We start from the raw sequence: 21,692 nt of genomic DNA, 5'->3' as shown, positions 1-21,692 counted from the left end.
CATAACATACTATTGTAAATGCACAGTAATGGCTAGATGAACAAATAACAAAGTAATTCAGACTTTGCTTACCTGTTCACCTCTGTAGATAACATATTCTGCATATGCAAGCCCATTTACACTTGGTCTTCCAATGACAGAGTGGTGACCAGGTGGTGCGTGAGCCATCTTCATTGCACTGAATTGTAGGAAGGATTTTCCCAATGTTACTCTACAAAACACCATTTGTCTGAAACACAGTAAATTGTCATCATTAAACAAACAAACAAACAGACAAACACACACCATGTAAAACCATTATATAAATGAGTTACCCCCTACATGAATGATAGATAAATGCCCATGCACAGTTTGATCCAATCTGGGCAAACTGTTTGCAAAACATAGCCATCATTAGTGTAACCAATCACACACAGGAAATACACAAGTAGTAACTAGTAGTTGCCAGTTAGTTACCTTTAAGTAGGTGCAATGATTCTCAGTGGTTCTTATTGTAACTACAATTGTCCCGTACCCCCTCCCTCCCCCAATAAGTCTGTGTTACAGTGCTTTATGCACCATGTTTTGTATGAGACTGAGCAGAGTACCAATTGAACAGGTTGTGTATCTACATTGTTTTATTGCAAATTTTTTAGTGCCATATTGATTCTGAACAATACAGAGCTAGCTCGCTACAAACAGTATTGAAGTGGCATGAAGCACAGTTCAGGAAAATCATTCTGTGGTTTTAAATGCACATACAACATGTATAGACAAATTGTAATTAAACTGAGCTATTCCAGCAATTCAGATACAGGAGATATTAACTAGGTCATGGGTTATTAGAAAACAGCAAGTGACATGGAACCCAGTAAGAAAAGACAGCTTGACCTGAACAGAAGGATAAAGTCTCACCTGTGGCAGATGTAACAGGACCTGTCCTTGTGTGTCGGGCACCCAGTCCCACCCCCGATCCCATACACATACTGATTGCTTTTTGAGGAATTTTCAGCAAAATATATTCCTGCCCCAAACATCCCTCCAATGTAGGCATGCCTTTCATCAAATCCTTTGTGAATGATTGCATTTATAAATGGAGAACCTAGGAAAAAAATTAAATAAAAACGCAATTAATCTCTTGTTTATATTCTGTCGGCAGTTACTGAACATTTATTTTTCATTAAATTCTGTTAGGAGGACAAATCCATTTGGTTCATGGAGACTTTGTGTACTCAAAAAAAAAAAACATCTCATCCACTTTCTGTTGCCCCAGGACTGGGCTGAGTACACTTTTGCATTTTAGTAACAAACCTACATTGGACTTGAGTGTAGGGATTTCAGTCTGAACAAACACACTAATAAAATGGGTGTACTTCATTCTAGATCTGTATACCTGTAAGCAAGAACTTTTTCAAATAGGAAGCAAGGAAACTGTGTCTACAGCTGCTAATTGTGAGCTCTATGATCCTACCCCTTGGGAGCCCTCTTTTAAATACTGTACACCCTTTGAATGAAAAATGGTTCATCTCTCTCTGATATACATATGTTCAGTAGCTGAAATGAGTTTCAGGTCCTTTTGATAAATTACTTAACCTGTCAAATTAGCTCAAAATTCACAGAAAATGAATGGATGTTCGAGAATAATCTAATGCTTGAAATTTGCATTTCAATTTCTCTTGCAATTAAAATCCCTTTTTACTTAAATAGTTCTCTACTCACTTTAGATACATCTCAAATGAATTATGTGCAAGGACATTAATTATATTTAAACTGTCAAACACGCACGCACACCCGAACACCTGAACTTTTAACTCAGAAATATGCCTGTTTCCATATTTCACCTTTTCAGAACAGTACTTCCCCTTTATAATACTGCAGTTCTACCTGTTTTTCTGTTCTGCCATAAAAAGTCTATGCTACTGGAATGCCATTATGGGGCAAATAGGAGCTATGACCACACTGTCTTATTACCAGTTCTTCAGGCTGCCTTGTAAATGAGGGAGAACTTTATTAACAGAAAGCAACACTTTCTTTCACGTTAACAGCAATTTCTAACCAGTTTTGTAATTAGTTGTTCTAGAACTAAACCTCCTATTTTAGTTATTATGAGAAGTTTCCATATCCAAATCCATTTTAAAAGCCAGCAGAGGGACTTTTCAACCTATAATTTGAATTTAAAATGGTACAGCACTTTGTGATGAATAAAGATCTAATTGCACACAGTGACTTCGGCAAAGGGAATTAAAATAAAAAAGATATCTCTCTGCATTGTTAACGAATCATTTATATTTACTGCTACACTTCCTTCCTTCCATTGAGAAATGCTTCTGGCTCACTACACTATCTAATTGCACAGTATTTTAGAAATGTCCAGCTAAATCCTACTCAGAACATAATGAGACACTCCAGGCTACTGCCAACTCATTACCACTCCTATTGCAGGTTATCAAACAGTTGCTTCACTCCAGAGATGAAGTCCAACTGTTATCTACAGAACTTGATAAAGCTATGCAAGTTCTGTAGAAATGGATAAAAGACACACTGTGCGCTTGGAGCTGACTGGCTCAAAATCTAAAATCACAATACTAGAGGCAGTGTGAGGTGAAAATACAGTGCACAAAGCCGTATCAACTTCATTGAACAGAAGCAACGCATACTTTGAATGCATGGCCAGCAGATTGGGGATCTTGGCTGATGAATCTCATGTGACTAGGTCGAGATTTAAAATTTGTAATTGTCTGAATTCTAAGTAATGATGAGGTGCTGCTCAACAAGGAATACTTTCTTACCATGGAAGAGCATGCGTTCATTATGGTGATTGTGATTCTCATCTGCTATTTCCTTCTGCCGGTGTGAATACCTCTCCCTTAATTTCTTGTTCACCACCTTCTGAATCTAAAAAAAGGTATTGAAAAATTATTAAAATCATGCACAGCATAGGCATATTATATATATATATATATACACAAATGGGTCGTGGCTCCCATTTGCTCCATAATGCCATTACAGTAGCCCTTTTATACTCGTTATAAGGCAGAACACAAATAGCACGGTCTTGAGCACTGTGTGTGTGTGTGTGTGTGTGTGTGTGTGTGTCTCTATATATATATATATATATATATATATATATTCAACAAAAAAACAAAAAAAGATCATACTGAAATGGGCTTCTAGGACCGCGATCATGTAAACACGATAAAAAAGCACTTTGTTTTAATGACTTACAGGGTCACTGTACTTTGCAGTACAGGCTTGAAACACACATCATTGGATAGGGACTGACGTTCACTTCCTGATAGTTTTTTTTTTTTTCGTGTGATGTCACTGAGGGGAGCATTTAGTGTCTAAAGGGCGGAGACGGTTTACAGCAGCCAGGAAGAGTCAAAAGCAGAAACAAAACATCACAGAAACATTTGAAGTACTTTAAAATGTTCCCCAGAGTGTTCTGAAAATAAGGACACCATTTGCAAAAAATCTGTAAAACTGGTTTTTAGTTAACTTTTTTTAGGAAGAGAGTCAACTACAGCCATGGTCCTGGGGGAGTATCCCACTGAAAAATGCTTGGTCCTGAAAGGGTTAATACTAAATGTGTGGGAGTAAATCAACTTTAATCTAATATGAACATTACTCCTGTGAAATGCTGAAGTTGAAGTCATATTTTAAATGGGATCTGGATGAGTTACATGAGAAACCATAGGCATTTATGCCATCACAAGCCCTTCATTTAAACACTGTTATTGTCAATTAGCATTAAAATATGCAGTGGAAAAATTAGGAAAATACACAATGCTGTAGAAAACCTGTCAGCAGTAGGTATTGCTCACCTTTAGGATGTTATACTTGCTGAAGACACCGCCTGCATTGCCACCATCCCGGTGTTCCCGGATAGTGCTCTGCATCTGAAACAGGAATACAGGACAAACGATCGACACATACATCTCTCAAACAGCTAAAGCTCATTCTCAGTTGAGTATGCTACTCACCTGAGTATCAGCTATAAAGACAATACTGATCACCAGACTATGAAAAGTAATATGTTATTTTCTTTCAAACAGCATGGGCTGTATTCTTATCACAGTGCAAATGCAATGCAAACGGCACTTGCCCCCCATTCTGTGGCACAAAAATGGAGCGGAGACGTAAAAAAACGGCACTGCGCTGAAATGGTATTCTGAAGACGTGTCCTGTGCCGTTATATAGCACCTGCCCCATCACCACATGTCGGCATCAATTTTGGGGTGTGGAATCATTAACATATTCGCCAAAGCGATTCTGATGACGCAATGGGGTCCCAAATAGACAATTGAGCACTGTGTTAAGACCCACTGAAACCAGGTTTATTTAGTGGTGCAATCAGGAACTTTAACAATTGAACACACTATAAAAAGCAAAGTAGTCCTAAGTATCAACTGCGTGCGTTTGGACCGACATAGAAAGAGGAATTCAAAGAAAGATAGGTAAAAGAAAAGAAAAAAGAACCTAAGACAAAAAAAAAGACAAAAAACCTAAGAAACTAACAATATTATCCATAAATTATTAATTTATGCAATTTATTTTCATGGCAATTATTACAAGTGAAAATATTTTCAGTATATGGAGAGCAACACAACAGGAGCACCACTTTGTATCTGTATGTGTATGTCTTTCCTTTCCTTGGTTGTTGCCAGTTTTTTTAGTTACTTTTTTTTGTTAGGTTATGAATTTTTTATTTTAGTTATAGTTAGTTATAGTTATTAGTTAACTAAATATAATTGTAGTTATTAATTAGTTATTACAGTTAAATCAAACTAGTAACTGTCACCTATAGCAAAAGCTTACCTACACCTTAACCCGATAATTTCAAAGTAGGCGGTTAGACTGACAGGCGCGGTAGCTGGCAAATTAAAGTGCACAGGGTGCAGGTCTTGATGATTGACAGTCATTTAAACAAATGAGAGCATTCTAACAGGATGAAATGACTGACAGTGAAACTACAGTAGCCTATTAAGGGACCATTGAGTTGACTGACAGCGACATCTAGCCATTCAGAGCGGAACAGAGACAGGACAGACAGCAAGTATAAAAAGTTCACAAACTAGAGATGATTATTTTTGGTAAGAAAATAAAAAATAGCCAGTGGTTTTACACACATTGGAGAAGCCACGCCCTACGGGGCAGACGCGTTTGACTAACTACTGCGTCTGCGATTGCACTCGTTTCATCACAAATCGAGCCCCCTACAGACACAATTGTGTAAACAATCTTTCGTTATACAAAGTCATTTCAAAAAGAGCCACTGTATAAAAAGAAATAACGCTTTAATCTTGTAGGTTTCATTTTAGGATACACTAATTCAAAGCACTCTGACCAATATGAAGGCAATATTGTTCTCCATTCAGTTCCTGCTCATTGTTTTGATACTGGGGTAATGCGTCTCATAAATCACTGAAGGATAGTTATGGAGATAAGGTAAAGGGATTAGGTATAGTACCTCTTCTTCCACAGATTGAAACTCTTTGTCATCAGGTGCCAGGTCAATAAGAACGGTCCCTTGGCCAGCGCAGTGGAAAGTCAGGTACGGGTTTGTTCCTAGGGTATTAGAAAATCAAAAACAGGCATTTATTATAAAAAAGTGACCTACATGACAATTTTCAGAATGATTAGGCAACCCAGTGAAACTGATTAAAAACTTGGTCAAAATCTCAACTACTTGGTCCAAAAGCATCTCATTAAAATTAATTGTCAAAACAATAGACATACATCTCTAGATCTAAAAAGATCTAAAGCTAGTACAAAAAATTAAGACAATAACTTAAAGCATACTGTCTCTACAGCAGTAAATTAAAAAAGTCACCTAACCTTAATACGGCAGCCATATTAGGACACATGTCAATGTCACCAACACATTTAACATTTAGGGATTATGTAATTTTTTTAAATTTATTTATTTTTTTTATAATCCTACATGCAGCGTCTGAAGTCACCAAGTCATGGTTTGTGAGACTTGACCAAGTGTATCAAAGTATTGGTAAAAACTGCAACACTGGATTGCCCACCTCCATACTGGCTTACCTTGCTGTCCTCCTAGAAGACGCTCTATTCCTTTAATTAGTTTGTGGCGATGCCCATAGGCGTTGATGCCAATTTCCTTCAGCTCCTCATGGCCCATGTCTGCCAACACGTCCAATGTAATCTGAAACATTTATAAAATGAATAAACTCAAATGTGGGAACATAGTATAAAGGGATCATAATTTTTTCAAATTTCAAACATGTACCTACCAGTCAATTTCAATTCGATTATCAATCCACATAGATATTAAATATGAGTATATGTTCATAAAATAAACACAAACTGTACTTGCTTGGACAGCATCTTTAAACTTAATTCAGATAAATTGTGGTACGGAAAAACAAGGAATAAAGATAAAATGCGAGGGCTGAAGTGTATATATATATATAAATTCAATGTACTGTATTTGCCATATTTTAATGATGGAACAATAAAAATAGCATCACTGACTTGACAAAAAGCAAATAGAAGGTGCCAAACCCTTTTACTTTGCAACTAGTCTCAGTTTGAATGACGAGTTGAAATCAACTTACTTACTTTCTGCCTGCAAGCCCTTCCAAGCGAGGACAGTTTTATAAAAATGCTATTTAATGAAGTATGCTTTTGTGGTAATGGAGAAATACCACAGGAGGTTTAAAATGCATAATTTACACTCAAGCATAGCCACTGTCGATGAAAAAGCAGCACATAATTGTGAAGGAATCAAATACCAGAACAATACATCAGGGACCAGAGCGAACAAATTGAATGCCAATGTCCAATAACAATATTTCCCAAGATGAATTACTAAAAAACGATAGCATTTTGCCCTGCATAAAAGGGAGGGAAATTGATACTGCCAGGCAGGCTGCATATTTGTTTTTTTTTTTCATACAGCTCATGTCGTAGACCTTGATGCTTGACCTTGTTTTATTCATTTACACTTTTTTTATTGGCTTTTCCTACATAAATATCTGTGACTTCAAAATGATTACAGTCATTTATAGCCATGGGAAGCAATCTACACATATTCTTAGCACCACTAAAGCTATAGCAGGGCAGGATGACAACTGGTAAAAGAAAGGTAAGAAACTGGTTTAACAAAGAAATCATTGATCTATAAGTGTTAATCTGTAATCATTTTAATTCACAGTAAAAAAAAAAAAAAAAGACAAAATAAAATTAATAGAATTAGATCATCACCACTATTCATCTAAGTCTGCATCACGTAAATTAAAGAAGATGCCCTTTGACCCTCTACTGACCATGCTTGACAGCTGGTAACAACATAAATGCTGTAGGCAATGCTTTGGGCAGGAAATTATTCAAGGGTTCATTGGATTATTTATTTATTGACAAATATATTTAATGTCAACAAATTACTAGAAAAATAATGAGGATTGTTAACACCTACAATAGTTGTCCTACAACACCGTTACGTAAACTAAAACCAGCCATCTTCTAGGATGACTGAAGGGGAAATGCAAAGGGAGTTTTTTTTTTTCCTCCTCACCTGTTCTCTCTCAAAAATATCACGAAGGTGCTCCAGGCCCAGGCTTTTCAGGAACTGACTTATATTCATATCAAGTACTGCCACTAAAAGAATAAAAAAAAAAAAAAACACAAGCACATTACCATCAAAAAAAATAATCTTAATGCTAAAATAAATAATCAATTAATCTATCATGCTTGTTTTAGACAAATTCTGATGAACAATTCAGTACCACTATCTACTGGCTGTCTGCCTAATTAGCGTGGCTCGCATGGAGAAATGTAGAATACCTACTTAGGAAACAGCCTTGTGTTAGCATTGGTTCAGATTGACTCAGTGATGTGATCCTGTTATTCATTTCCAGGTAATTTTATTTTTAAACCCCCTGCAGCACACATTTCTTTGGAAACAATGCTCATGCATAATTCATCTGCCGAGAGCAATAAAGCAAATCTAAGTACCTGTAATGGGACTTGGTGTGCTATTGTTTTTTGTTTGTGGACATGTTTATATCAAATAATGTCTGCCTATTCAAATAAAAATATAATAAAATGATCTTACTGTTATTGTTTCTGTTACATTTCTAAAATTCTAGCATAAAATATCTGTAGTCATATATACACAAGTTGTCCTAGGCCTAGTATCCATTACTGTACTTTCATATATATATATATATATACACATACATACATACATACATACACATATACATATACACATACATACACATATACATATATATATATATATATATATATATACACACACATACATACACATATACACATTACTTGTAGGAGATGACATTTTGCATAAAGTATTAATTATGTATTTGATTATAATTTTCTTCTATGTTAAAGTTTTATTTTCATATTTTGATACAGCTTAAAGCACAACTAGCTAAGCAAGACATTTGCAGTCTCTCGTATCTTGGCGTCTGGGCAGAGTGCCAAAGTTATCAGATTTCTAATCAAGATGGGTGGAGGAGTGGAGACACCGTGTGAAAACAGAACACCACAAACAAAAGACTAGTTTGAAACAGTTTCTAACAGATTAGGTTAAAATGCTTAAATGTGACGCACTATAGAATGTGATAGATTTGGGTGAGTTTCCCCCCTTACCAGGAGGTGTGTTGAAGGTGTGTGATAGCAGGGTGGATCCATACTGATTGAAAGAGAGTATAAGAAATGGGATGGAAATGCCAATATATTCATAGTATTTAATGTAATGTTTTTGTTTGAATTGTCAGTCCATTTTTTTATTTGACTCCACGGACGTCTGTGTTATGATACAACCGTATACATTAGGGCATGCTGTGACCTGCGCGTCTTTGCTTGCTTGTATCTAATGTTTATACGATTGTATTAACATTATTTTCTTTTATACATATAAAGTATTTTTGATAAAAAAAATAAATAAATAATTTGTCAGAGATTTAATTTCCCTACATCCGATACTATAAATATCAAAATAATGTGCAGCCTAAGGGTTGTTTCTTTTATTTCATATTTGCTAGTTCTACCAGCACTGATGTTAACCATATACTGTAGAGTAGTCTAAGTAACAGCCAGCACACTGTCTGGGGAGATAACAGTAGATTTATATTTTACAATCATTTTTAAAAGAGGCATTTCAAATCCTATTCCAGTCCTGAAAAATATAACTTAAGCCCTTAAGTATGGAGGAGGTGAAGCATAATTAATGAAAGTAATTTGACTTACTTTCTCCTTCTTTCCTCTCTGTACCAGTCGCCCCATCAGCGGCACTTGAGGCCCCGCTGACTGCCAGCTCAGCCAGAGGTCCCGTCAGGTTGTCGATGCTGCTGGCAGCCGAAAGGCAGGATGGTGTTGAGGCAGGTGAAATGACAGAGGCACTGACCACAGTTGCTTGGGGTTTGAAACAGGTTGGGAGGGCTTCAGGTGGCATCGCGTCTATCAGCAGAGCTCTGATATCATCCGCCTGTAATAAAGCAATTTCAATAAAATTAAACACAATTAAAATTGAATTGTACCAAGTCTACAGAAAACAGTCACATGAAATTTCACTTATGGTAGCTGGAAAATGGCATGCTCTAAAGTGTTTTTCTAATGGGACTCCAATAGAAAAGGGGTATTTTTTCGTAGCAGCAATAGTGTATTTTGAACAAGTCTTGAACTAGAACAATTTATATGCTTTTTGAAAGACAAAGAACATTCAGGATTTGATCTGGGCTACCCTGAGAAAAGACATGAAATCTAAATGCTCACCGTTGCCAGGTCCAGAGGCGTTTGTCCTTCTTGGTTCTTCATGGTGGGGTCTGCCCCGTGGGCTAAGAGCAGGGCACAGAGCTGGGTTCGACCTTTCTGTGCTGCCTCATGGAGCGGGGTGAAGGCCCATTTGTCAGTAGCGTTTACGCAGGTGTTGTATTTTATTAAAAGGGCGGCAATATCCACATGCTGCAACAAATACAGGATATGATTAGTGTCTTTCAAAACAAAAGCTATCGAAAAAGAAAAGGGTACACAAAACTCAGTCAACAGTGACTAGAATAAGAAAATTGCATATTTTGTTATTTCTCACAACAGTGGGTGAATGGGAGCTCAAATTAAGAAACCTTATGTTGTCTCTAGACAGACAGAGAAGTTTGTTTGATCAATGGACTATAGTCTTCAGTGGAAAAAACTGCTGCATAGCCAGTTCATGTCTGACTGACTTGCAATAAAAATGTCTAGCAACATGAAATTCAGATGCCTTTGGGTACTAACTGAAAACAAAGATAAGCAGATGCACGGGATAGCTGATGCTAGGCAATTAACCTACAGCATGATTGAACAAGCTAGATGATAAGTATTTCAGAATTGCCAGGCTCGTCTATTTTGCACTATTTATGTTTCACCCTCAGTGTTTCCAGAACTTCTTGTTCAGAACTCACAAGTTCATCACGTCATTCACATCACAAAACCGTGTAAACTGTGGGTCTCAGAGAGGCCAGATCTGAATGAATCACAGGGTCTTTTTCAGGCCAGGATTGAACTGTTCTTGCAGAGCTGTGAGGGACAATAGGACAGTGCTTTTCTCCTTTACCTTTTATGAGCAACAAATTCACCCTAAAATTTAAATGTCTTGTTTTACAGCAATGGTTTCTTTGGTGTGTTGTGCTTTGAATATATTGTTTCAAGGATGTTTAAGATAAAGCTCCTTTCTTGTTAATTTATAGCCAAGAATTTCAAGTTACGAGAGCAGATGTCAAAGGTGTCAAATTTAAACAGATACATTTTACACTCGATACACTTTACAACTGTGATTCGTATAGCCATTCACTAAATGTTTAAAAATGAAACTCAGTCACTAACTTAATTCAGCACACTACTTGTTGGCTTTGTTGTCCTTGAGCCATTTATTTTATAACATCCTTAGTACAAAATTAGGACATTTTTGTATGTGAAAGATGTGATGCATTTTATTTAAAAGTTTGCCAATGTATAATCCAATTGTTTAATTGTTTGCTGATGTTGTGTTATTGCAAATCAGCTTTTAGCTAAACTGGGTTACAGTATTTAAGAAAAATGCACTCATCTAAACTGAAGCATATCTGTAAGCCGTGTGCCAGAACATTCAAGAGCACAGTGTGACAGTGGATGAGTACCACAATGACAGTCCTAATAGAGTTAAGGCTGGTCTCGATTCTCTATGAGGAGGAAGATGCAAAGGCCATATAATGGCTCCACTGTAATCTTTAATTGTCACATAGTGATTGCACATCCAAGTTCCACACAAGAATCAATTCTAGACTTTATTAAAGAAACACTTCCATCCACATATTCTTTTTTTTCAACTGAAGGGTAATCCAATTCAAAGACGGATCACAAACGTAATAATGATAGTGTAGATTTAAAAAAATAATAATAAATAAATAAAAAAAGGTAATGCGGCAGAAGTATTTCACATAAAAATACGAGGTCAGCAATGTGATTAAATTCTCTGTTACACAAAAAGCCTCTAAACTGTTCACTGTGCTATATAGCAGTCATGTAAGAGGCAGTTAGATTACTGGAGAACCAAAGAGAAATGAAACCTGCTTAAAATCAGCACTTGAAGTATTTCCAAAGAAAACTAGAAGTTACATTCAACTTACCCCATATGAGGCTGCATTGTGCAGTGGAATGAGACCTCCTTTGTCCTGGGCATTGACATCTGCACCATGTTCAAGAAGGTACTCTGCCACTTCAAGATTATTATACCCAGCTGTGGAAAACATCATGAACATATAAACATTTCATATCAAAAAGACTACATTCAATTTGAAATAAATGTTCTCCTGAAAATATCTTTTAAAAAAATGAGCATTTCAAAATGTTAAGACAAACTGTGGTAGACCAGTACAATAACTCCAATCTATCTTAGTCTCAAGTTCCTTACAAACGCTCAAAAAAATGATCATTGTAGTAGATCTCAGAGTCTGAGCCATATTCGTTCTGACATATGCATTGTGACATAGGCTGGACTCACTGTTCCAAATAAGTACGAGAAATGTTTGTTTGAGGCATAATAAAAAAATAAATAAATAAATAAAAAAAAAACACTATTTGAACATAATTTTTATATTTTATTTAATATCATGTAATCAAATAAAACTACAAAACTATATTCAAAAGTCTACTGGAAGCCATAATCTTAGTACCGTATTTCATGTTACAGTTTTCGGTAAGTATATGGAAAACTACAAAGCACGAGTAATTCTATGTTAACGTAATATTATTCAGCAGGTTTCATTCGACTTTATGAAGCAAAATTAGTTCATTATATAGGGTGATGCAAAAATTGTGATCATAACTGTAGTTGGCAACAAAACATTGATAGCTGAATTGCTGTTGCTAAATCTGCCACATGCTCACTGGAACACTGACAATTATTTTAAAGCAATTTTTAAGAGGTTCTTCAGTTTGTCTTTTACCTCTGCTTGGGATTGCCCAAAAATATTTTCTAATTTGTCTTTTTTTTATTGTGGTCTTTATATTCCGCACATTTAACATCCCATAAACAGTTAGCAAATTGAGACAAAAATCAGGAGGATTAGAAAATGCAATATCATTGGCTGAACACATACACAACACAGAATTGTCAACTGAATTTATGAAAATAGAGCACTGTTCTATTCTAGCAACTCGATTGCCAATCAAAACCGAGTTGTGAATTAGTGATACGCAGTCAATTTGCATTGTCAATTTGAGTTGCCAAGAAAAAAAAATCTTAAATTGCTTGCTTATTTCCGGCCTTAGAATGGTAACAACTGACAGCTTTAAAATAAATTACTCATACACTAAAAACAATGTTACATTTTAATGATATGAATAATGTTATCATCTGTGTAAGTGTGTAAGAGCCTGGTCTAACACATGAAAGCCAAGTCAAATAACTATTCCAATGAAGAGGCTTATATCACATTTTACATGAACACAGGCACCCGGTAAAAACTAGCTTCTTCCAACATTTACAGAACCATCAACTGCTTAATACTTCCAGCAAAGCTACTGATTGCATTAGATCATGGTATAACGCAGGGGTGGCTTCCTGACCCTACGAACTCCATACCAAAATTTACACATGGTCGAGAGCCGCAAGACACGTACTGTAAAATGTGAAATGATTCCGAGAGCAAGACATTTTAAATACTAACATTGTTGTGCAGTGTAGTTGCTATCTCTTGATGGCAGCAAAATACACATGAGCAAGGGATAGAACATTGCCTACACAGTTTGTGTAATTTATATTGTACTGTAGATCTACAGTGTATTAAACTTTAAATGTAACACTGGCGTTTTTTCATTATTTCTGCGTATTACGTTTTTCCATTATTTCTGTGTATTACTCAAACTCTTTTTCCCCAGTCTGGTTTAAAGCCCTCATACTTTCATTTATTACTCATAGAGGGTTTGCTCAATGCCATTGTCTCCACGAAATGAACAAGCACTTAATTCAAAATTATGAAATTTACTTTCAGCTGCACATCCTGCTTCGAAATACGCATGCGCCAGCGAGCGGTGTCCAAAGTAAAATAGTGACGAAATATCCTTGAGTGAACATGCAGGCTCAAAGAAACAGACGAGATAATGAGAGAGAAGAAAGAATAATTAACATGAATCAATACAGAGAACACAAATAATAAACTGTGTTTACTTTTACTGTCTCTCTCTGTTTTTGTTTATTATTCTTTCTTCAGTTCATTCGAGCCGCAAAGCGTGCGTCACCCAGCATTTCACCAGGAGCTGCACTTGAACTGCAATAGAGCCGCGGTTTGGCCACCTCTGGTATAATGCATAACAAGTAAACATGATGTTCTAGAAATACCTGCAACCCCACTAAGGAAGCGACAGTATAATTGTGGCCATGCTAGATGTGAATGGATCAAAGAAGTGTTTATTATGTTAATACCTACCTGTATTGTGGCTATGAAGCTGCCAAATGAGAGCTGAACAGCTTGATTACATGGCAAGATACATTACTTTCAAACCCATGTCAGAAATCTGATTTATTTTATCCAGTAAAGTCCATCAAAGGTTTGAAGTAGAACATTCATGAACATAATAGCCACATAAATGCCATTAATTTTATTTAAAAAAAACAAACAAAATTTAAGTATCTATTTAAAGAAAATGTTTTAAATATATATCATAGCTGTATGTGTTGTATTGCCCTCTTCTACATTTTAGCTGGAGCATTTTCCAGTTCTCTCTACAACTACAAAATTCTGTACAAAATGACATTTTAATAAACTTCCATGACAGTGCTAAGTTTGCAACATTTTTCTAAAAAGAAAAAAACAGCTTCAATGTTTCAAAACAGAAATAATCTTAGTGTTGAATGAAGTGCTTTTAGTTACATGCACCCACGTTTACTCTTAACAGCTTTAAAACAACAATGCAATATTAAGCAACCTTTGCTTGAGTAAAAGCTCAGTATAAGTTACTACTATATAGAATGTTTAACAGGCTTTCTTCCAAACTAGACTTGGTAGATATTTTGATTAAAAAAAAAAAAAAAGCTTAAGAAAGGGAAGTTCCAAAATTGTAAAATTACATACCAGCGTGAAAAAAACAAAAAACAAAAATGATAAAAGGAATATTTTGCACGTCTGAGTGATTGTGCAGTACTGTAGGGAAGCCAACGAAGATATTGGAATTGCAATAGTAGCATTCGTCTAAAAATACTGCTTCTAGTTTCTTAAAAATAAAGTGGATGTGTGATTAGGACAGTTTTAAAACCCCATTATCCTGAACTTGGTTCATCCTTTTCTCATCATAACTAATACAGTAAGACTCAGTAAGAGTAGCCGACTAACTCATTTACAGATTTTGCTGTACAATGAGGGTGATATTCTCGTCGGTGGGTGCAGAGGTTATTATAACTAAAAAAAACCCAGATTGATGATCAAATCCACCATCTTTATCAAATTATTTGTTTTTGGCACAGGGCCAAAATACATGCAGCAAAACTCTTATAAATGTATTATAACACTAAGACGTATGTTAGATGTGTCTACAGTTGACATGACATCACACAAGTAAGATTCCAAATTTAAAATGTAAACAACTTGTTGAACCAATATAGGCTATTCTGCTGCCATAGCTTGTCTCTGCCGATAAATCGAGACACTGAAACTTTATCAAAATACAGTTATCAGGAGCTCCCGAGTGGCGCATCCAGCAAAAGCACTCGCTAGAGTGCAGGATGCGCTCTATAGCCTGGACGTCGCGAGTTCGAGTCCAGGCTATTCCACAGCCGAGCCGTGGATGGGAGCTCCCAGGGGGCGACGCTCAATTGGCCGAGCGTCGCCCGGGGGGAGGGAGGGTTAGGTCGGCCAGGGTGTCCTCGGCTCACCGCGCACCAGCGACACCTGTAGTCTGGCCGGGCGCCTGCGGGCTTGCCTGTAAGCTGCCCAGAGCTGCGTTGTCCTCCGACGCTGTAGCTCTGAGGCGGCTGCACGGTGAGTCTGCAGAGTGTAAAGAAGCGGGCGGCTGACGGCACACGCTTCGGAGGACAGCGTGTGTTCATCTTCGCCCCTCCCGAGTCAGCGCAGGGGTGGTAGCGGTAAGCTGAGCCTAAAAAATAATTGGGCATTTCAAATTGGGGAGAAAATAATAAATAAAAAACTAAATTGGCAAGGACTAAATCATTAAAAAAAAAAAATAAGAAAAAAAAGTTATCAGTTCATACAAAATAAAAATAAACGGACTATTATTACATTTAGCAGTAACTTTAGGCAGAATTATAATAAAATCATAATAATGTTACCTTACGTTTAAAATGTAAATAAACATTTTTCATGACAACATAGCAGCCGTAATACAAGTTATGCCTGTTTATATTTAATGAACTTTTCTCTGTTCTTTGCAGTGCTTTTCCAGTTTTTTCTTGATGTGTCTGGCGAATACAGTTACGCTTTAGCTGCGAGAATCCCCCTGCGTATAAAGCTATTTTAGTTTTTATGTGGGACTGTACAGACCACTGCCATTTAATTTTCTTTTTTTGACAAAGCACCAATTTGGAGCCAGTAGGGACAAAACATGTAAACTATGTTTGCATACCACGGTAAATCATAAACGTGATAACCGTAGTTTGAAAAAATGGTCATGGTATCAACACCTTGGAAATGTATACCACCATATATCGGACAAGTCAATTAAACTACTAAGCTAACAAGTCTGAATCTGCAATTTTAAAACTCCATTTCCAGTGTTAAAGCAGAGCTTCAAGGTCACTCAATTCCATTTCCATTAGGAAATCTGTTTGGACCCTTGATGCAAATGTATGTAAAATAGTATCTAAACACAATCAAAGCCTTTAAAACAGCAGAGACAGCTAATTACAGATAAATGCAATTTCCTGACTACCTACAGAGAAGGCAGCTGGAATATTGAATTTGGTTAAAAATAAATACACATAGGGCTTGCATTTCAAAATGACTGCATTATTAAGTGATCAATTTAAACAATAATACCAATAATGTTATTCACAAACATATGTTTGGAAAGCAATTACAAAAGTTGTACAGAGCAAATTGCATATTGTACTTTAAGAACAACAGATTCAGAGCTGACTACATAATTTTAGGAGTAATTTATTTCACTGTCATTGATATATGAAATGACATACCAGAGGACAAAGCTGAAATAACACAATCAGCTTGTGTGTGGGAGGGTGAGGAACACACCATGCAACTACTGATTTCCTCAAGATTCTACAAAACAACCAGCACATTTTTACAAGAAACAGTGATGTGGTATAGCAAACTAAGAAGCAGTTTTCTTACAAGGACCGATGGAATTGAATGGGATTCTGAAAGAAAAACCTTTAGCAATGTTAAGGTAACTCTTGTGTTCAGCACACTGCACCTACCTGCTAAGTGCAACGGAGTGGAGTTCCGGCCCTGGGTGTCTCTGCAGTTGATGTTCTCTGGACTGCAGAGTTTCTGAACCCTTGCCAGGCATCCTTTTTTGGCAGCATCAAGCAGAGCGGCATCTCCTCTCAGTAAGTCCTGGATGTCTGTGTCCCCCTCTTTCACCATGTCTAAGGGAGTGTTCCCATCTCTGTTCTTTTTCGTGGGGTCTGCTCCGTGCTATTGAAATAAATATTGGGGGTATTATTAAAACACCCCTTATCTATAAAAAGGCCTCAGAAATAAACAGCTCTGCCACACAGCCAAAAGGTCAGAAACTGAATTAGTTTGTAGTTCCCATGTATTGTGTTACAGCGATTCCGTGATACTATAAGGTAATAACTGCACCAGGAAATTGCGGACAACAGATTTCACATGTAATTCTTCTGTTGGACTTTGTGGTGCCACCATTTCAATTTATATGGTGCAATTAAAATGTAGTGACAAGATATTGCTATCAACCTAGTCCGAATCAATAACTGCCCATTGAGGGTTAATTTTTGGGAGGTTTTTATCCAGGGGAATATACATAACCAATTGGAAGGGTATGACCTAAAAGAACAAATCAAAAGGCTAGCTATCGCTGCAATCACCTTAACACTTTAATGCATGAAAACGAAGCACAATGTGTGCACAACATGTATTATTGATGAAGCAGAATTTACTATAACACACACACACACACAAAGAAACACATACCTTAAGGAGCAGCTTGCAGATCTCGTACTTTCCTTTGGCTGCTGCTTCATGCAAAGGGGTGAATTTCCAAAGGTCTGCCACATTGACTGAAGCCCCATGTCTCACCAGCAGCTCTGCTACTTCGTAGTGTCCGTATGAGCAGGCGTTATGCAAAGGAACCAAACCTCTGAAACAGAAAGTATTGGACAGCCTTCAGAGTTCGGCCTTGCTATTTAGTTGTGTGGGTGTAGAACAGAGTTTGCCTTCATGGTCATACAGTAAGTTAATGACTGAGCTGAGTTTTGAAAAACAGACTCTCCTGTCTCTCAGTTCTTAACTGGGCCATACTGTCTCTCTCCATTCCATAACAAAAAGGCTAATCTATATTGAGTCTTAAGGAATTATAGCTTAAATATGCTTAGGAAAAAAACTTATAACAAAATGATTGTTACGTGTATTTCAATAACATGGCCATTAAACATAGCTACAGGTGTCAGACTACGCAAATTAGGACAATAATACTATATGCTGTGAAGCTTTGCCACTAGAATCCCAGGATGTCTTATAAGATGATTTTTAATTTCATACACAACAAATTATGAACAAAAGGTTACCATGCAAGCTCATTTTGCCCTGTAACTGGTTTCATTTAAAAAATATGCATAAATAACTTAAATATTGCTGCAGTTGCAGTAAGAGGGTTTGCAATTTTTATTAACACTGAGACGGCTGAACTGCTACTGTGCAGTGAAAATGGAAATAAGAAATGAAATGTCTCCCTGCGGGAGCTTCATCTTTCAGTACACAGACACACTTATTAACTAACCGATCTGGCAATTCACAAAGGAGCAAGACTAGGCAGAAGAGGATATGTTCATATATTTAGGTACTGAACCAATTTCAACAGCCCTCAAGGCCAAATAACATATTGAGCTCCTACCCCTTGTCTTTGGCATGGACGTCCGCCCCGTGGTGAAGCAGGTACTCCACCACAGACACTCGATTGTAACCTGCAGCAAAGTGAAGCGGGGTTGAGTGGCGGCCTTCCAGGTCCCGGCAATTCACATTCTGCGGGGAACACAGTTGCTAAAAAAATGAAGTGGGGAAAAAAAAAAAAAAAAAAACCCACTGCTTTAGTATGCATTAACTTCAACAGTTTAATTAATCTGATTTTAAGGCTATGCATTTACTATACATACTGTATAAGAAAACTATTTTTAGATTCCAGCAAGTACTAGCCCTGTGTACAACTTAAAAAATGACCCCAGCAATTTAATGTCAAATGTCATTGAAGATGAGCCATGCTTAGCGTACAAAATCTGTAGCATGAATCGCCAATCCTATGTATGTTGCTTTGCCTAAAGCAAATTGCCATTTCCCAATGTTTGACCTATACAGAAAACAGTATTATAGAAAAACACTGTATCAAATACATAGTAAATACATAATATTATTCATCTGACTTCAGCATATTTTGCTTTATGCTGAGTATGTGCTAGCCTTTTCACACTGTCTTGCTTACTCCATTTAATTGTTAATGATAAAGTTTGAATAAATTGGACTGCTGTAAATTGGCCAATGGCACATCAGGTGCAGCAAATGGTATACCTGTATTACACCTGAACTAGGGATTTAGGGGTTTAATTAGCAATACATGCATTGTGATGCATTTACCTTGACAGTGTCCAAGTCTCCAGCTTTGGCAGCTTCCAGCAGCCGATAGTCAACATCAGAGTTACGCACTGGAATGTTTTCTGGGAGACCAGAACAAAAAGGTTTTGCTGAACCGACTAGTTAAAAGAAATTAAGCAAACCATTACAAATGTGAGTGTGGCGTGAGAGAGGGAGAGCATGAACGGATCCAGACATCACTGCATTATTATGAAACTGCACCACTGGCAAATGTAAATCCAAGGTTGCATATTTGTGTTACATAAAAAAAATGTATCCAAGAGAGCTCAAATGACTTTTGTAGAGACTGCTTTAGCTTGGGTGAAGGAGATGTACAGTATGTTCCAGAAGAGATTCAGTTAGAACTTTTACAAACTGATTTAGTCAAGTTGTAGAGCCAAATCAATAAGGCAGGCAGTAATAGGTTATGGCTATGGGAAAATGTGCTTTATTTCATGCAGATAAGTTATAAGTAGTATCCAAGATTTTATGATGACAATACTGTCAAACACATTCAACCCCACCCCTTTTTTGCAACGACTGTACATACCATTAAGAATCTGTTGCACAGCTTCATTGCCCATCTGTGCTGCAGTGAAGCCCTGCAGCGAGATAATGGCCGGGTCAGCTCCATAGCTCAGGAGGAGGCGGCAGGTCTGGAGATGACCCGCAAGGGCTGCCCTGTGCAGGGCTGTCTGCCCCAGGGTATCCAAGGCATTCACCTGCAGAGGCAGAGGAAGAAACTGAATAATTATGCATACAAAAATGACTGATGCCGACTCGAATCCTGGAATTCTAGGAAGATGAAGCCATGTGTAAATGTATCCATTTAAAATGAACACAACCAATAATTAGGTAGCATGGCCTCCAGGCAGACTAATCCTTACGAGAATTAAGTATCTGCAATACTTTGGCAAGCAAATGAAACCAAAGAAAAACAAAACAAAAACATCTAATCCAACAACGCTGGGGATCATGGAGATGTATCACTTTCACACGCACAAAGAATCTCTTATTTTGAGGTGAGCTTTTCATTGGTTGCCTCAAGCAATGTTTTACACCAAAATGTAACATGACTAATCTGTGGGTTAACCTAAATTCAGTTAAGGCCTCTACACACCAGACGCGATGAGACAAGCGAATGTGTCGTACAACACACCGCACCATGACAAAAAAAAAAAAAAAATGTATTTTTGATACACTGCCTGCGATGCGATGGGCAACACTGAAGTAATGCGAAAAAAACAGGACTGGTGTCTACTTTTGTAATTGTGTTAATCAGCAGCTAGGGAACTGACCAATGAAGAACAGCTTCCTACGCCTTCAGTAAACAATGGCGGAAGAAAAGATCATTCTTGCAGCATCATAATACCCGGGCTGTCCAATAAAGGACACAAATTATAAAGACACGGCAATGAGGAAGAACATCTGGCAGTCCATTTCCAGGGAACAGGATATAGCTGGTGTGTTTGATTCGTTTACCTTTACTGAAAAGTAAAGTATTCTGAAAAGCTATCATATATTCAACATTTTTATTAGCTTTTTAACAGGACTATCATACGTGTGATTTTTTTCCAGCTGATGATACAAATCAGAGGAGAGTTGCCGATCACATCCTGCGCACCTGTTGCCACTGGTGTGAAAGGTAGTGTCGCAGCGAAAGGACCATTTTATCACAGGACAAATCACATTGCATCCGGTGTGTGGAGACCTTTACAATAGCATCAAGACAGTCCTTCAAATCCTCATCTATAAGCCCGGCGAAGGTCAGTTTCAGCCCTTCAAAGATGGGGGCAATTTGGATGCCTTTCATCCTGAAGCATTTTGTGGAGTGATTACATCAGACAGTAAAAGGTGCATACAGAAAGTCTGTTAAATTATGAGCACACCTAAGCAATTTGAAAGTAATATTTTAGAAGGAACATGCACTTAAAAGTCACTCAGGAATTTGACAACTGGACAATTTTTAAATTTTAAGGCCCCCAGCAACACAGAAATACTAAAGCCGTGGTACTTATATTGCATGAATTCTACAGAAGACCGACCTGGCTATCTGTACAGAAGCATTCATAGGGCTACTGACATTCTAAATATCATTTTTAGATCCTCATAATCATTCCAAAATGAGACGCGTTGCAAATATGACTACCCCTCCCCTACAAAAGGGGGTGGTGTATCTCAGCAAATCTTCATTGAGCTTAAATATTTGGCCTGGTTTCATACCTGACCTGTACCTTCCACTACACAAAATATAAACAAAAGCAAAATCTTTAGGTTAGCTCTGGTTGAGTTGACACAGAATTATTCTATTACTTCTCCCTTATTTATAACACATTGGTAGGAGAACCACTGCTACTCACAACAGTGCCATGGCCACTCTTAAAACAGACTAACATGATTCTCTGAGCTCTAAGACCAAAAGTATAA

At 37.2% G+C, this 21,692-nt stretch overlaps 1 protein-coding gene across 5 annotated transcripts in view; it reads right to left on the bottom strand.

Moving 5' to 3' along the window:
• Nucleotides 1-21,692, bottom strand: part of LOC117420842 (poly [ADP-ribose] polymerase tankyrase-1) — a 120,471-nt gene that overhangs the window by 2,115 nt on the left and 96,664 nt on the right. For 3 of the 5 annotated variants that reach the window (XM_059024179.1, XM_034034528.3, XM_034034530.3), the window contains 15 exons: nucleotides 19,816-19,987; nucleotides 19,269-19,384; nucleotides 18,535-18,680; nucleotides 17,616-17,781; nucleotides 16,877-17,096; nucleotides 11,616-11,725; nucleotides 9,748-9,936; nucleotides 9,223-9,460; nucleotides 7,523-7,605; nucleotides 6,031-6,151; nucleotides 5,450-5,547; nucleotides 3,804-3,878; nucleotides 2,769-2,874; nucleotides 895-1,081; nucleotides 73-229 (listed from right to left, as the gene is read on the bottom strand). In XM_059024179.1, the coding sequence (XP_058880162.1) occupies nucleotides 73-229; nucleotides 895-1,081; nucleotides 2,769-2,874; nucleotides 3,804-3,878; nucleotides 5,450-5,547; nucleotides 6,031-6,151; nucleotides 7,523-7,605; nucleotides 9,223-9,460; nucleotides 9,748-9,936; nucleotides 11,616-11,725; nucleotides 16,877-17,096; nucleotides 17,616-17,781; nucleotides 18,535-18,680; nucleotides 19,269-19,384; nucleotides 19,816-19,987 (2,184 nt within the window). The remainder of the gene's footprint in view (nucleotides 1-72; nucleotides 230-894; nucleotides 1,082-2,768; nucleotides 2,875-3,803; nucleotides 3,879-5,449; nucleotides 5,548-6,030; nucleotides 6,152-7,522; nucleotides 7,606-9,222; nucleotides 9,461-9,747; nucleotides 9,937-11,615; nucleotides 11,726-16,876; nucleotides 17,097-17,615; nucleotides 17,782-18,534; nucleotides 18,681-19,268; nucleotides 19,385-19,815; nucleotides 19,988-21,692) is intronic. The other 2 variants (XM_034034531.3, XM_034034532.3) reach the window with 1 other exon arrangement.

The sequence above is a fragment of the Acipenser ruthenus genome, chromosome 1 (genome assembly GCF_902713425.1).
Source record: "Acipenser ruthenus chromosome 1, fAciRut3.2 maternal haplotype, whole genome shotgun sequence".
Taxonomy (NCBI): Eukaryota; Metazoa; Chordata; class Actinopteri; order Acipenseriformes; family Acipenseridae; genus Acipenser; species Acipenser ruthenus.
Note: the sequence above shows the minus strand (reverse complement) of the source record. Positions and strands in the feature narration are given on the sequence as shown.